The following is a 16,521-nucleotide window of genomic DNA, read 5'->3' on the forward strand; positions in this document are numbered from 1 at the left end:
TGTGGGCAGATGTCACCTTTATTCAACGTTCGCTTAAAACAAGTGAACATACAATATATTTATATTTTATATATTAGATATTTCCTGCACCGAACACTTCTAGTTAGGGGTGACCCATGGCTTTATTTCTGGGGGAAGGGGGGGGAAAGGAGTAGTGTCACCACAGGGGAAGGCAGCGCATCCTCTCCGGCACCCATGGGTGACAGCAGGGAGCAGAGGGAGCCGTGGGGCTGGGGAGCGGGGGGCAGAGGCGGGGGCAAGGGCAGCATGAGATAATGCTCAGAGCCCTCCCAGCCCCACTGCGGGGGCTGGTTGGGGCTAGAAAAGCCCTTTTTTACTGCACTTGTTAAGTACAGCCTCAAATTAGAGATCCTCAGGCCCTTCTGGACCCTTTGGAAACAGCTCCCATGGGGAGGAGACCCTCTCCAAAGGGCTGGGGGCTCACCCATGGCTCTCCTGAACCGAACCAGGGGACAAAACCGGGGAGAGGCGGGAGCTGCCGCAGGGGAAGGAAGAAGCCAAAGCCGTTTCCAACCTGCTCTCGGCTGCACCAAGCCCTGAGGCCCAAGGCTCCAGGGGGATCCGCAGCAAGAGCCACCCAAACCCACGGCACTTTGGGCCCCAACCAGCACCAAACAGGCTCAGGGCGAGCCCCGGCGTGCTCTTCCCAGGGCTGAGGAGTGCTGAACCCTTCTCCAGACACCACCACGGGCAGCCACGAGACCCAGCGCCAGCAGGGAGGTGGATTTTTGCAGGATTGGGGGCACACAGGGGAGGAGGAGAACAGCCCCCCATGTGTGGCGGCTCAGTACAAAAAAAAAAAAAAAAAAAAAAAAGCAGTCACAGGGACCCAGACGGTGAAACAGGGCTCTTGACGGGGCAACATCAGCAAGGAGGACACCGCATCACTCACACACAGATTTCTACAGGAATGCAAGGACTGGCCGGGATGCCCCTGCCCTCCTCTGCTCACCCCAGCCCTGCCGGAGATGGGAGCACCGGCTCCGTTTTCAGGGCCCCGGGGCTGGAGGGAGATTCCCAGGGGCTGGTTCCTTGGCAGGAAGGAAAGAAGACATGCACACGGGTCCTGCCCCGCATCCTCGGGCGGGAAAGGGAGGAGAGGAAGAGGATGGGCTACACCAGCACCTTAGTTCTTCAGGATGGTTTCGTAGGCTTGGTAGACGTACTGGGACACCTCCGGCGCTCGGCATTTCAGGGACAACTGTGGGGGAGAGAGGAGGAGAGGGGGTCATGGCACCTCGCCCCACGCCGGTGAGCCACCAGCCCCAAAGCACAAAGCCCTGCATGCTGCAGCATCCCCCCCCCCACGGGGCACAGGGTGGCCCCAGCTCCTTATTTTGGCTGGATAAAAGAAGATATTAAAAAGCACCGAGCCCCCTAAATGCCCTCCCCGGACTGCTGGTGCTTCCCCCGCCCAGTTGAGGAGCAGAGACATCCACATGCAGCACAGGCAGGGAGGGCAGGCAGAGGCGTGCACACACTTCATGTCTTGGGGTTTGATTCACTGCCTGTAGCTTGAGGGTGAACGGTTCCTCAAAGATATCTTCCTCTCCTAAGCGCTACGAGCCCCCTTCGGTTATTTGCTCAAGGATTAAATATTAAATGACTCTGAACGCAATTAGCTCCTCAGCCTGCAGGCGAGCGGGGAGAGCTCAGCACAGGGGTGTCAAGCAGGGAATTCTCCAGGATAAGGATTTCCAGCTATCTGCATCCCAAGTGAACCCGGGAGGGTGGTGGGAACACCCTGACCCTCCGAAATGTTCACCTCTGACAAAACTCTGCTCTTGGCACCGGCCTCGTGCCAGCCCTGCCAGGAGGGAGAGGCAAGAGGCACCAAGAGACACGCAGGGCTGGCAGGGCAGCCAGCAGGCAGCTAAAAACATCAGGGCAGAAATAACCAGGCAGCAGCCAGGGACAGCCCAAAGCCGGGGTAAAAACCAGTCTGCTAACCTCCAAATCCTGCAACAGCGGGCAGGCCGGTGAGGGCAGGCAGGCAGCAGGTACAGAGATACACAGAGAGGTGAGTCAAGGCGACACAGCTCGTCCCAACCCAAAGAAAACAGGCTGCGAGGAAGGTGGGGAAGGGGCCGGGCCAGGGAAAGCAGGACATGGGGATGGCTCATGCCCAACACGAGGACAGACCTCTGCTCTGAGGCTGTTTGCAGCTGCAGTCGGGCTGCCCAGCACACAGGCAGAGCCGGAGATGCCCCAAGAAGGGAACGGGGTTGGGGTTTTTATTTTAACGGAGATGTGTGGCTGGGCTAGGACCTCTCTGCTTCCTTTAGCTGCCACCACGGTGCCTCCCCGGTGCTAGGAGGGCAGCCCAGCAAGAAACCGAATGTTGCTGCAGAGCCCAGCTGGCCAGCAGACCCTGTCTTGCCCTCCCGCATGCGAGAGAGACGCCAGGACTGGCACAGGGGACGGAGCTGGCACCAACAGCAGCCGGTCAGGGGTCCTGCCATCGCAGATGTGCCGCAGGACCATCCAGCCCAACCCAAGCTCCGAGCAGAGAGCGGGGAAGGCAGGGCGGGCAGCAGGGTGGGCAGCAGCCTCGGCTCAGAGCCACCTCGGGGCTGTTTCGGAGGCAGGCAGGGGAAGGAGCGTACCATGAAGCTGGGATTGCTGGGCTGGATCCTGAGCTCTGCCAGCACCCAGATGCCGTTGGTGAGCTTCAGGGACTGGTAGAGCATGTCTTGGCCCTCCACGTTCCTCTTGGCGATGGTGAAGATGTTGCTGCCTTGGAGCTTGCTGCTAACGGCATCTGTGTGGGAGGAGGAGAGAGCTGCTGCGGGGGCTGCTCAGGGCAGGGCGCTGGGCTGACCACCAGCTCCCTTTGGACCTGCTCCTGCCCCATTCTCTTCCTCCCCTCCCTCTCCCCACCCCGTGATGCAGCACATCCAAAACACACCATCCCACACAGTGAGGAGAAGGGCTCTATTCAGCTCGGCTCCCAGGTCCTCCCCGGGGAGGGCAGGCAGCAGCCCAGAGCTCAATTCACAAGCAGAGCCGCCCCGCTTCGCTCCACAAAGGTCAGCTCGCTGCTGCCAGTGGGACTGAAAAGACTTGGCTGTCCCCACCCGGGGTTTGCACGTCCTGCTTGGCACCAGATCTCCCAGAGAAGGAGCTGGGGGAGCGAGAAGGCGCCAGGGAGCCTGGCCCCTGCTCCTGCCCACGGCTGCCTGCTCTGCCCGCAAGCACGGGACCGCTGCCCTGCCTGTGGGTTGGCCGGGACAGGCTGCTGCGAGGCTGGGCAGCGTCAGGGCTGCATGATCCAGTTCAGCTTCTCTGCACCGAGACTGATCCCAGGGTGGGCACAGCAAACTGCCCTCAGCAGCAGGGACATTCCCACCAGGCAGAACGTCTCTGAGGCTGCCAAGTTTCTACAACTAGTCAATGGCAAGCAAAGCGGCAGCTCCTTCCTGGAGATACAGGGTGGGCACAGGGGGAAGGAGCTCTCCCCGCAGCCTGGGCTGGGATAACTGGGACGAGCTGGTCGCCAGGAGCTGAGCTGGGTCCTTCCGAAGGGTTTGGACCCACCTGCATTGAGAGAACAGTCTTTGATCTGGAACTGGGCCTCGTTCTCGTTGGGAATGTCCTTCCAAGTGGCCAGGAACATCTGCCGCTCTGCAGCGAGGAACAAAACCAACACAGTGAAGCCACAGCACCGGCTGCCCCGCCACCTCCCGAAGGCAGTACAACACAGGGGCCATGCTGCCGCGTCACCGGCGGCTGAAGGGATCTCATGCTGCCACCCCCTCCAGCAGCTTCTCACGACCAGCCTCACCCAGCTGCAGGAAAGCCACCCACTTTAGGGGGGCTAGCAAGCTACACTGGCTCCAGGAAGAGGCTGGTAAGTGCCAGAAAAGGCAAAATAAGCAGTGAGCGAAGCTCTCCTTGGCAGTGAGGAGTTAGAAGGAGGCTCAGGCCATCTCAGGTAGCCACAGCTTGGTCATGCTGGCATGGCAGTGCTCCCATCTGCAACTGCCAGGGGCATCTGGCTCCTCTCGGCTCCCCAGTCCGTCCCCAGGGCTGGGAACACGGGCGGGAGGATTTCAGGGGCCGGCATGGCACCTACAGACTGGTGGCAGAAGTGCACCTTGCAGGAGCCACAGCCGCCCGCGCTCCAACTCACCCATCTTCCCGTCTTCCACGAAGAGGATGTGCAGCGGGTACAGGGTGCTGAAGTAGAAGACGTCGATGTTATTTTTCACCGCAACCTGGAACGGAAGGACACGGGGACATCAACACCTCCTCTAACCTACAGCAGACAGGCGGTTCCCAAAGCGAGCATCCCATCCCATCCCACCGTACACCGCCAATCCCTCTTCAGCCAGGTCCCACCCCAGCAAGCATGAGAGGCAAAAGACTGGCAACCGCCTGAAGGAGCTGGAGATGCCAGCATCCATGTCCCACATGCTGGCGCGCTCTCAGGCGTGCCACTGTCCTGCATATAGGGGAAATGGGGGAGCTGCTGGGGCTGCACCCCCTTAGCCTTCTCTCCCAGCTCCCTGCTGGGAACTACAGCCCTGTCTCCACCGTCTCCCCGCGCTGGCACGCTCCGAGCAGCTGCTCAGCCAAGGCTCAGCTCTGCCGCTGTCAGCAAGGATCTTCCTCCGTGCAGGAAGCAGTCTGCATGGAGCTGGATGTCAAATTGGAGTCGGACTGAGCTCTGACAGCACAGAGATGATGAGCTGAGCCTTTCTTCTTGGCTGGCTCCTGCTGTCACGCCTCTCTCTGGCTCCCTCCCGAGGAAGCAAACCCACCTCAGAGCACCCCTGGCCCCATCCCCAGCTTCCCAGGAGTTCCTGGGTGTTCCGCACCTGGAGGTTGTTCAGGGGGTCCATCTTCATGACAGAGCCAACAGTGTTGAGCGGAAGGGAGATCTCCACGGACTGGTTGGGGGCGAGAGGCGCGTGGACCTGGAGAGGAGCTGCCGGGGCCAGGCCGAAGCTGGGGGAAAACCCGATGAAGGCAGGGGGTCAGGGGGGCAGCAGATGATGGCAGAAGGCACTGCCCGTCTACTTTGGGGCAAACTGGGGACTCCCTGCCTTCTTCCACCCAGACCACACCAGGAACACCCCAGCTCATCTTACTGCCCCTGCACAGTACAGGACCAGGCTGGCTCCTGCCCTGCCCACCCTGGGGCAATAACAGGTAGCCCCAAAATCTCACCCCTTCCTCCTACACAGACTCACACCCATTTTTAGCGTTCCCGCACCGTTCCCTCAGGGCCATCTCTTGTTGTGTCCCTTTGAGGGAAAAGGAAGCATCAGTTCACCAGGAGGACAACTGATGGGACCGTGGTCAGACCCCAGAGGAACGGCCTCTTCAGTCAACTTCTTAGAGGCTTTGGTTTGATGATCATCACCACCACAGCCATCAGAGAGAGAAGGTCATCATGTGAGGCTGTTCCCAGCCCTTGCAGCTTGTGGTCCCTTCCTCCCACCCTCTTCCACACACAACCACTCCAGGGCTGAGCTCAGAGGCATCACACAGCATCTTCACCGGTCGCTGCTGACGCAGCCCAGGAGAGACCTCACCTGTTGCGGTTGAACTGGATGGCGAAGTCGGACATGACCTGTAGAGCTTTGTTCGTTAACACGAGGTCCATGGAGATGGAGCCCACCTGCCGGCTGAAGGTGCCAGAGATCTCCAGCCCCTTAGCCTTCATGGCAGGGAGCCAGACCTGGGTTAAGGAGACAAGAAACTCTTGGGATTTTACCCAAAGCGAACCCTTTGGTGCTCTCCACCTGGCAGAGCCGTGCAGGGTGTTTGTAAACCAGAGCCATTTCACAACTACCACCACAGTCAGCAGGGGCACAGTCACCCTCACCCTAGCCAGGGCTGCGGGATGCTGCTGCTGCCTCCTCCAAACCTCACTCCGCACACTGGGAAACAGCACAGCCCCAAAATCAGAGAGGTGACCTGACAGATCCCTGCTCTCCCCTCTGCTTAGGGCTCCATGCCACCTGGGGGAACACACAGACCACCTCTGCCCGGCATCCCCGCACCCAGGCAAGCACTATAACATCTTCTCCATTTGCAGACCACCACCCTCGCTCGGCTTGCTACCATGCCAGGAAAAGGGGGTTCATTTTCCAACTCCCCCTGGGAGGCCCTGCCACAGGGAGCCAGCACGGGGGTCTCTGCCCCCCTTAATGCAGCAGCCGTGAGCTTTGCCAGCAGCCAGCGGCTGGGGCTCAGCTGTCCCACTCACCGTTTTGGGTGCCACATAGGATCCTGACAGGGTCCCCACTCCACCGGTGAGGTCGAAGAGGTCTCCCAGGCCACTGCCGAGGGGTGCCCCCAGGTTCGCGGGCACTGCGGTGCTGGGCGCTGGTGTGAAGCTGCCACCGCCGCCCATCTGCAGGGGACAAGGTAGCGGGTTACGGGGGGCACCGCAGGGTGAGGGAGAGGAGGAGGAGGAGGAGGAGGATGCAGAGGGTGAGAGAGGGGTTCGGGTGTGAGGGCACACTCACAGCAGGGCTGCCTCCCACATCGCTTCGCAGCTGCAAGAGAAGAAAGGGGCATCAGCAGGGGCAGGGGCCAGCGCACCGAGGGCACAGGGGTCCCACAAAATGCCCCATCAAGGGCACTCTCTAAAAGCATCAGTGTGGGCTAGCGAGGGCCCAGAGTTGGTAGGGATGCTCCAGCAGTCCCAGACCTGGTGTGCCAGGAGCTGTTTGGGGGCCTGGCTGTCCCCAGAGGGAAGTGAGGTGTCACTGGGGCACTGAACAGGAAGGCTCAGGCTGCATGGGGGGAGCAGTGGCACAGCCAGGGGTGGGCACGGGTGCTGGGGCTACGCATGGTCGAGAGGGCTAAGAAAAGGGCTGATCCATACCCCTTCCGACTCGTCCCCCATCTCCAAGCAGAAGCAGGCAAGGCGAAGAGAAGAGCCAGCCACATGCAGAGACAAGCCAGGAGAGAAGAGACAAAAAACAGAGACAAAAGAATGGGAGGAGGGAAGAGAGGTTAGTCCTGCTGCACTGCCAACACGTCCATCTGTCCATCCGTGGCTGCCCTGGAGCCAGGGGACAGAGCACGACCAGGGTCTCTCCTCCCCGCACACAGCGCCAGCCCGTTACCAAACCCTGGAGCCCACAAAGAGCCAGGGCAGCACCTGGGGGCTTATGGAGCAGGAGACGTAGCAGGCAAAGAGACAGCAACGCTGCCTCCCCTTGGGGGATATCTGCTGGACTTTATGAGCAGTGGAGAAAACTTCAAACTCTTCCTTCAGGGAGCCTGGACCATCACCGGCACCTGTGGGGCAGGCAGTCCCCACCAGGCAGAGGTTTCCATCCCACCTCACCCTGCGGCCAAACCGCTTCTTGGTTAGCATTCCCAGGAGGACAAGCTGTCACCTCCAGATCTCCCGGTGCAGGAGACACACATTAAAGCACCCTGCAGGCCGGGAGCAGGCACGTCTCGGCCCAGCCCCACAGCAGCTCGGGGCACATCCCCGTTTCATGCAGCTGTGGGGTTCAGAGGGGGACCCAGGAAGAGCAGTCACTCCTGCAGCACAGCACAGACAGCGGGAGCATCTACACAGACCTCGTGTACTGAGAGAAAAGGCGCTCAGGAGCACTAACCCCCTGCCCTGCTCCAGCCATCTGATGAGGACAAGATAAATTAGGGTGCAGTGCCGCTCTGTCTTCACCAGCTGTAGAAAGAAAGGACTAGCCCGGACGTCTCCAGGCAGACAAGCCCATCCCATGCCCAGGAGCTCCAGACAGGAGCCAGCATCAAACCCAGCACGATGCCGCCAGGGTAGCCAGGCATCGGGGAAGGAGCACGCGGGGCTGTGACGTACCAGGCTGTCCAAGCCGCCTCCGAGGAGGTCCACGGCACCCATCTGCACGGAGGAGGTGGCGATGGGAGGCCCGCTCACCGGGGGACCAAGGTCTAGGTTCAGCAGGTCACCCAGCAGGTCACCCTGAGTGGGAATGACGGCCGGCTGCTCAGCCGCCTGCACCCCCGAGGGGGCTGTGTCGGGGCTCTCGGCGCTCTCGCTCCTAGAGGGAATGGCAAGGGAAAGACATGAGATGCTGAGGAGCTCCGGCTGAGCCGACAGGTCCCACTAGAGACACGAGTTCACCCAGCTGTGCTTTGCAGTGAGTATTCAAAGAGACACCCCGTCCCAGCATGGCTCCCAACACAACACATTCTCATTGAGATCACCTTCCACTTCAGCCTTGTAAGGACAATATTGAATCCATACAGCCCTGCTCCTACAGGGGAACCTCCCCTTGGGAAGGGGGGGCCTCAGCTCAGCTCCGAGCACAGCAGACAAAGCCAGCTCTGCACAGTGCTGCGCGTGGCCGCGGCAGCCTCACAGCCACTTGGCTCAGCATCCGACCAGCCCGTCACATGGATCCAGCCCTGGAAGTCCCATCATGGGGTGGGGAGTCACCCTGGGGAGGCAGAGATACTCACGAGCCCGTTCGTGGGGGCAAGCTCTTGTGCACGACCCCTCTGCTCCCCTCCACAAAGGCGCTGGGAGGTTTGTGATAGACGGAGGCCAGTGTCCCAATGTAGCAGATCAGCTCATCCAGGAGCGTCGGCTCGATCAGATCCGTCTCCTCGGAGATGAGGGGTTTCTCCGCCAGCACCACCTCCTTGGCGGCCACAGGGTCCGTGGAGAGCAGGCGCCAGTAGATGTAGCCACGGTCCCGCAGGTCGGGGTTGTCAGAGTCCTTCGGGAAGCACGGAGGTTAGTGCTGAAACCATTGGGCAGGGGAAGCTGCAGCTGCTATAGAGCAACTCAGAGCATCTTGGCCCCATCTAAGTCTTGCTGTAGTATTAGAGGGATCATGGGGATAAAAGTTAAAGCTATTTATGTCACATCTCTGCTGTACAGAGGCTACACTGCTTTGCTGCACCAGGGTTAGCAGGGAAACAGCACAAGATGCCTCCTGCACTACAGGAGACGGTGTCCTCGCTCTCCAGGACTTTAACTATCAGCTTTTCCAGAATTAAGCTCCAATTATGTGCCTCCCATTACGGGTACTGCATTACCAAGCCATTCCCACCGCCTTGAGGGGGATGGCGAGGCCCACAGGAAGCTCTTCCCTCGTGTGGAGCTGTTACCCACCTGCGTGGCCAGGCTCAGCACCTGCTGCACCAGCTCCTGCGTCTCGGTGGGCTTCTTCAGAAACAGCTTCACAATGGCCGTCAGCAGCTGCAGCTGAACCTGTGGGCAGAGGAGCAGGATTAAGGAGAGACAGACAGATCACACCGTTTTTGTGCAAGAACACGTGAATTTTTCCCATATATGCTGCCAGGACGTAACCCCAACCTGCCTTTCAAGGGACCAAACACGTGGTGACCGCTTAAGTGGCAGTGACAAGTGTCAGGGGACTTTGCATGGCTCCCAGCCAGGTCTGCAGCCCGTTTCAAGCCAATTACCGCACCCTCAGCCTGTCAAGAGCCACAGGTTGACACAGAGGTTACTAGGCAAGATCTTGGGATGGGGTTACACAGTCCCACAAGGGTGAAGGCCAGAGCATCCTCTGACTTTTACAAGGATAAGCAGCAGCGACTCACCTCTGACAGTCTCTTTAGACTGGAGACAGGGCTGCCAGGATCGCTGGCTTTGCTATTCTGCATTTATAGAATTTCCCCTGTTCACCACAACTTAGTTTCATGGTGTTTTGCACAGTGGGGTTGTAGAAAGTTTCCATAGATGGAAACACCCCAAAATTCCACAGGCAAAACCACTGGCCTCAAGTGCCCCGGCAGAAGGGACAGGCACAGTTCCTTCTGCTCATTTCAGCTGCCTGACTCAGTTTTCCAGCTCCAAAGGGCTGATCCTGTCCTGGCACAGAGGAATGACCAAATGACCACTTGGTCCCTCCCAACTGCTAAGGAGGGAAGGTGCTTGGGATACCACCATGGTGGCATTTCATGGGCCACGTTCTACACCCAAAGCCGCTATGGGACACCGCTGTCCCGAGCACCTGCAAGAAAAACATCTTCACAACCCTGCTAGAGCAAATTGCTTTGTTACATTCTGATTAGCACAAGCTTTGTCACAGTGTCACCCCTCAACCAGCTGGTCCTGCTGGCAACCAGATCCCCCCATCACATGGGTGGCTGCCCCCCTGTCCCACCACACCTGGGTGCTCTCATCATGGAAGCCCTCCAAGAAGCTCTCCAGCAGCTCATCAGCATTGTCGATCCGCTCGGCATACTCTCCCACAATCCAAATCATAGCAGCTCGTGCCTCAGGCTCGTCCAGGGAGTCAAGGTTCTCACAGAGGGTGGCGATCACGCTCTCGTACCTTCCCGAGGAGAGGACAGACATTCACCAAAAGCAAGAAACCCAAGTCCTACCTCCACTCTAACTCCAAACCACATCCCATCACCCTCAGTCCCTGCCACCTGCCTGGGGCTGTCCCCTCTCCCCAGGGCTGTGGCACGGTGTGACGCTGCCCACACCAATCCCTCTCTGGTCCCAGAGCATGTTCCCCTGCTTGCCAGCCCTGCTGCTGAATTAACTTCTCAGCCCTGTGCATCTGGTCTCCCTCCTCTCTGCAGCAGCCCTGAGTCGCTGGTTATTTGTGCAGAGTTCCTGTTTGCTGCTAATTCAGTTCATTAGTATTTATTACCACTATTAGTACATGACTTCCTGATCACACAGTTGCCTATTCATCCTAGCTCAGCCGGAACACTCCCCTCTCCTCCTGCTGCCCTTCCTCGAGCATCAGGAGCGCTGAATTAAGAGCCAGAGACAGTTTATGCTGACAGGAGGGACCCCAAAGTCTCTGGCAGCTCCTGTCCATTTGTGTGTCTGGATCTGGGACTGCCATCATGGGGCTGGGGAAGTTCCCAGGGCTGGGGACGGCTTTCCTGCCCCCAGCTTAACTCTTGGGGCAGCACTAATCGATGATCACAACCCCAACTGGCAAAAAACCCAAAGCCACCTTCACTGCAGGGAGGCTCCAGGTGGCTTCACCTCCAGCCATCCCACAGGGGGGAGCAGCAGCCCACCCTCACCCATGCCTGGGTCTTTGTAGGGCCCCCCAAGCACAGAGGGGCAGAAAGAGCCTGTCTAGGACTGGGAGCATCCACCCAAGGCTCGCAGGCGGCCGCCACGCACTTGTTGGGGTACTTGCGGAAGATGTCCTTGATGACGACAATGGCCTCCTGCACCACGTAGTTGACTTTGGTCTGGATGAGGTCGAGCAGGGTGCTGACACAGCGCTCGGCTGATTGCTGTTGGAGGGACTCGCGGTCAGTCAAGCAGCGATGCTCTTACGTCCCTGTCCCAAAGCCTCCGCTGCCCTTCCCACACCCCCTCCTTGCTGCCTTATCCCCTCCATACCTGCGCCAAACCCAACCCAGACCAGAACAGGGGGATGCACAAGTGTGGTCTCCCCTTCCCATCCAGGTCTGTCTCCTGCTTATCTCCCTTGCATGTTCCCAGAGCTTTCTCTCCCCACAAGCCACTTGCTCCCTGCTCCCACTGGATGCATTTCAGGCCATCGGGTGCAGGAGCGCAGCAGCAAGCCTAGACCTCAGCTTGCCAGGGCAGCAGCATCTTGCACCTTGCCTTAGTTTGGATCTGCACAGCCACACAGCTCGGCATTAATAGAGAGGGAAGAACAGAGCTAATGCTGTGATAGTAAATCCCCCCGGGAGAGGCTGGCTTCACTGCAGAGGGAAGGGATCAATCTAACGGCAGAGCCGGGCCAGCTCAGCTCCTGGTGGGAAGCAAAGCCTGAGCCAGCTCCAGCGCATCTCCTCCTGCCTCTCACCAGTGCCCGGCTCACTGGCATCGAGCAGTTTGTCTCATGTGATTGAGGATGCTCTGCAGTAAATCCAGTGCAATATCAGCTGGCCTAAAGCTACACGACCTTGTCTGTGCACCTGCCTGTACCTGGGCCATGCGGAGCCACAGCAAGGTTTTCAATAATCCCCTTCAAATTACCCCCAAGGGGAAGCAAAGCCTCCTGGCCCCTCGGTAAGGGATTAGCTCCCTCCCAGCCCCCACTGCGGTCCCTGAACATGCCACTTGTATCACCCGCTGCATTAACACACCAGGCACAGTTGCAGGCAATCAGGTCTGCAATGGAGCACAGAGCAGGCAAGGATCCTAAAACAGCTCCAGCAGCAAAGGGTAAGGGGATGAAACGCCCTCCTTACACCCCATACGTGCCCTGTGGAACAACTGTGGCTTATCCCCAGGACCACGAAGGCTCTAGCTTGTCGGGGAAGCACTAACTCCTGGGATGGGATGACCTCCAGCTCATCCAACACACGCTGGAGAGCGATGCCTTGCCTAGCCACAGTTGCCATCAGGACCCAAAACGACCTAGCCCTCACCTCCACCTTGATGGCACAGCGGCCGATGGCTCGAACCGCCTTCCTTACGAAGTCCACGTCCACCTCCGTGGCGTACTCCTTCAGCTCTGCCAGCACCTGCCAGAGAGGACAAGAGAGTGAGAGCCCAGCAGCAAGAAAAGCCACCAGAAAAGTGGGACAGTGACCCCGCAGAAGCAGACTGAGCGGTACAGCTGCTCCCATCCACATCCTGCAAAGCTGGATCTAGGATTTCTCAGGCAAATCCCCTCCCCACAGGGCTGGAGCCCCCTGCATGCCCCCCTTGGTGCCCACCCACCACCATCAGGCAGACTCTGACCTGAGCAATGTTGGCCTGGGAAGCCAGGCGGATCATGATGTCCAGCTTCTCCAGTTTGACGTAGATGGGGTCGTTGTACTTCACAAAGAACACCTTCATCTCGTGCTTCAGGATCTCAGGCCTGGAAGACAAGGAGAGGCAGCGATTAAGGGAGACACACGCTCCTTCACTTTGATCACAAAGAGAGACATGAAAAATCTTCCAGAAACCATGGTTTTCTCCAGAGTTTTCTGGACACCTGATACTGCTATCAGATGATTTCTCTAGTGGCAGAAACAAGATCTGAGCTCTGCTCCCACCTTCAGGCTCTGACCCAGGCAGCAATCAGCAGGCAAAGCAGTGCAGAAAGGGAGTTGTCCTCCCCAGAAAGCTGCACGCCGGTCAGGAGACGGATGGGGATTCATTCACCTGACCCTGCAGCCAGCTAATGCCCCCAGTCCCTGCAAATTCATTACTCCATTAGCCAGCTACAAGCATGAATCATCACGCCCTGGCCGAGGTTGGAGCTGGGATGGTGAAGGCTTGAGGACACCGAGGACATAAGCTGGGGAAACCCAGAGCCAGAGAGCAAGCAGCTCTGGGCCAGGAGGACGAGGCTCCTTGGCCACTAGCACAAGGTTTTGGGGGCCCATTCAATGCCAAGGAATCCAAGATACCATGATTATTTATCCCCCCAGGACTCTGTCCCTTGGCTCCCCTTTCCTGGCACGCAGGGGACAGAGCACAACCTTGCCGCAAACAAAGACCAGAAGCAAGGCAACAGGGGATTTTTGTCTTGCCAAGGTTGGAAGGGACGTCTTGGGGGGAGCACGGACGCAAACCCAGACCCCAAGGCTAGGCTGGACCTTTCTCACCAGATCATCCTCTCTCTAAGCTGGGAAAGAGACAGGCCAGGTCCAGCTCCAAGGAGTCAACCTGCCTTCCACATTCCTGCTCCCAGGGACACTAATTGCTTTCCACTTCTCCCAGAAATTGCTGCTATTTTTAATAGACAACCACAGTGATAGCTGGTAGGACGACAAATCATCTGACTGGGGCTGTCACTGCAAAGCATGGCTCTCCAGCTGGCCAGTTCTGCTCGGGGCACATGTGTGGGGCCTCGGACACCTCCTGCCCACCAGCAATTTTAGATCAGCAAAGGGACAAAAGGACTCTCAGCACTTTTTCAAAGAGGACAACTGCAGAGAAACAAGCTGATATCACAAAAATTCCTCACTAGACATTTAATGACTAAACCAAAGTTTTAGCTTTTGGCCTTTCCATCCTTTGCTCCCCCAAATAAACAATAAATTAAAATAAACCCCTCCTGGAGATCCCAGCTTAGCTCCCTGCTCATTGTCTCACCTGACTCTCTACGCTTAGCCCTTGGATTTTAGATAATAGAGAAGAAAAAAAACACACGACGGGTCGTGTCAGCAAAGCCCTGACACTGCTGCAGAGGGTTTGAAGCACTGGGAAGCAGCACGCACAGAGAAGAGGGAGAGCCTGAGCCGGGCTGTCCCTCCTGCTGCTCCGTGGCACCCACCTTTTCTGCACGATGAGGTTGATGTTGCGGAGAGCCACGTACTGCAGCTCGGGCTCTGCGGAAAGCAGGGTGACCAGCGGTGGGGCCAGCTTCTTTAGCAGCGTGCCGTAATAATCAAGGTCCTTCGACAGCATCTCCATGAACTTCATCAGCACCTTCACCGCCGAGAGCACCACCGCCGAGTTGGCGTGGGACAGCCGGGGCGTCACCCGCTCGCAAATGCTGGAGGTGTTGGAGGGGTGAGAGGGAATGAGAAGGGAAAGAAAATTATCACAGCCCGTCTTCCTGCTTAAACATTGCTGCTAGTACCGATGGAAGAACAAGGCACTGGCAGAGTTTGCAGCAGGACAGCTAAGCAGCACTTAAGACCTTCCCAAGAGATGCTGAACTGGCTCTTAAATGCCCTGATGATGGTTATTTCCTACCCTTTACAAAACCCTGTTGCAGTGACCCCCTTTCAGAGCTCCCTAGTGCCTGTCATCCGTTGCTGCATGGTAAGGCCACATTTTGAAGCAGCTCGAGAAGCACAATCCCTGTGCCAGCACAGGGACAGGGCTCGCTACGGGACCACAGCAGTCTCCAGATGGCTGTGCCCAAGGCACGGTGGCCAGCAGATGCCCACTGTCCCACCTCCCACAGCAGGATTCCTAGGGTCAGGAGGATGAAGAAGCTTCTTAGAGGAGAAAGGGCAGTGTGTAAGGCCCTTCAGTCGATACCTGCCTGTCCCCCTCCCCTTTCCAGCCCCACTCTGGCCGGTCCAGGGTGCCCTGAAGGCAGCACTGCCCCGGCAGTACCCAGAGCCTCCCTCACCTCTGGGCTTCCCGGTCATCCTTGGGCATGTAGTTTGCCAGGCAGTCCAGGATGAAGATCTGGCCCCACTCGGTGCACTCGTTCAAGGCCGTGAGCAGCTTGTTGATGGACTGAGGGTTGAGGTCCAAGAGGTTACTGCTCGGGTGAGACTCCGCTATTTCTGAGAGAGCCGCTACTGCATTGGCCACTACCTGCCAGGGGGGACAGGACACGTGTTAGGTGACACCGAATGTGGCTCAAGAGCCTGGGGGAAAGCTGGTGCAAGCGGATGAGCTGCATCCTCCATATCGGCACCTCGCATCCCAGCGACATCTGGGCACCAGCTTCTCCTCCCCACCAGCTGATCCTCAGGAGATGAGCAATCACCACCAGCACGGTCCCACCACCCACGCCACATCTCCAACGGTTCGCACATGTTCAGCAGGAGTCAGCCTTGGCCCCATGCCTGGCGCAGAGGAACCCGCTCTCGTTCCCCTTCCCCAGGCAGCTCTGCGGAGCCCCATCGCTTTCTGCGGCAGCTCCCGGGCTCGCCGCTACGCCTGTGGCAAGACCTGAAGAGCAGCAAAGGCTGGGGGAAGAGAAACCCTAGGGAAAGCAGGCTTTAAAGTCACTCACGCCTGGGGAAAAGCAGGGACACTAATGCTGGCCAAAGCCCAGCTTCTAGGAAACCCTCACCAGAGGCAAAAGCCACCAGCTATGTGGTATCAGAGCCAAGCATCAGCTCCCCTCTGCCACCATCCCCTGCTCCGAGCTGGCCAGGGCAGCTTCCTGCCCATTGGGAACAGACTAATAACACACTGCCAAGGAATCGGAGAAACATTCCATCCAGGAGACAGGGTTACAGGACAAGGAACATAGCCTGCAGCCCTCAGAAACAGCTGTCCCCAAAAGCGGGTCTGTTAAGCACCAAAAAAAGAATGAAAGGGAGCAATGGGAGGAAGGGACTCAGCACGTGAAGATGAAGGGAAGATGAAAGGAGAGCGTTTACTGTCATTCGGATGAAGAGAAGAGAGGATGGAGAAGGCAGAAACCAGTCACCATGGGGTTGGAGTCCGAGATGAGGTCTTTAAGGGTGTCCAGAAAGCCCTGGTCCTCCACCAGCTGGGCATTGATGTCGTGGAGCTTTGCCACGCAGACAGCTGCCGTCTTGCGCACGTAAGGGTCCTCGTCCTTCAGGCACTTCCGCAGGGGCTCACAGAGATACTCCGTTATCTTGTCCACGCGGATGCAGCCCATGGTCCGCACAGCCAGAGCCCGGATCAGGGGGTTTGGGTCCTCACAGTCCTGTGGGGATGAGAGGGGGAGATTAGATAACCTGGGCCACTGCTCCTTGAATCACAGGCATCAGTGGTGGCTTCGGGACCTCCATTCTCCTTTGGGTACCTGAAGTCTAGAGGTTTTAACACTCGGCTCTCGAGAACAAGTCACCCAAGAGAGAGGTTTGATCTCTTGTTCTGCAATCTGGCACCCACAGAGTTTTAACACCATCGTTTGTCACTCCAAACACACCTCCAGGAATCTGTTG

At 58.2% G+C, this 16,521-nt stretch overlaps 1 protein-coding gene and 1 non-coding gene across 5 annotated transcripts in view; both read right to left on the reverse strand.

Annotated features, from left to right (window-relative positions):
- The window catches only part of AP1B1 (adaptor related protein complex 1 subunit beta 1), a 27,380-nt gene continuing 10,859 nt past the window's right edge, over positions 1–16,521 (reverse strand). The window contains exons 6-24 of one of the 4 annotated variants that reach the window (XM_052796484.1): positions 16,035–16,280; positions 14,997–15,187; positions 14,187–14,408; positions 12,662–12,782; positions 12,346–12,441; positions 11,120–11,235; positions 10,136–10,301; positions 9,113–9,211; positions 8,455–8,714; positions 7,832–8,033; positions 6,863–6,883; positions 6,501–6,530; positions 6,239–6,385; positions 5,562–5,707; positions 4,842–4,971; positions 4,154–4,238; positions 3,559–3,645; positions 2,628–2,782; positions 1–1,222 (exon numbers count right to left, since the gene is read on the reverse strand). In XM_052796484.1, coding sequence (XP_052652444.1) covers positions 1,148–1,222; positions 2,628–2,782; positions 3,559–3,645; positions 4,154–4,238; positions 4,842–4,971; positions 5,562–5,707; positions 6,239–6,385; positions 6,501–6,530; positions 6,863–6,883; positions 7,832–8,033; positions 8,455–8,714; positions 9,113–9,211; positions 10,136–10,301; positions 11,120–11,235; positions 12,346–12,441; positions 12,662–12,782; positions 14,187–14,408; positions 14,997–15,187; positions 16,035–16,280 — 2,595 coding nt within the window. In that variant the 3' untranslated portion in view covers positions 1–1,147. The remainder of the gene's footprint in view (positions 1,223–2,627; positions 2,783–3,558; positions 3,646–4,153; positions 4,239–4,841; positions 4,972–5,561; positions 5,708–6,238; positions 6,386–6,500; positions 6,531–6,862; positions 6,884–7,831; positions 8,034–8,454; positions 8,715–9,112; positions 9,212–10,135; positions 10,302–11,119; positions 11,236–12,345; positions 12,442–12,661; positions 12,783–14,186; positions 14,409–14,996; positions 15,188–16,034; positions 16,281–16,521) is intronic. The other 3 variants (XM_052796485.1, XM_052796487.1, XM_052796488.1) reach the window with 3 other exon arrangements.
- On the reverse strand, positions 5,335–5,438 carry LOC128146676 (small nucleolar RNA SNORD125). The gene has a single exon (XR_008236819.1). It is a non-coding gene; the product is annotated as a small nucleolar RNA SNORD125 (small nucleolar RNA).

The sequence above is a fragment of the Harpia harpyja genome, chromosome 9 (assembly GCF_026419915.1).
Source record: "Harpia harpyja isolate bHarHar1 chromosome 9, bHarHar1 primary haplotype, whole genome shotgun sequence".
Classification (NCBI taxonomy): Eukaryota; Metazoa; Chordata; class Aves; order Accipitriformes; family Accipitridae; genus Harpia; species Harpia harpyja.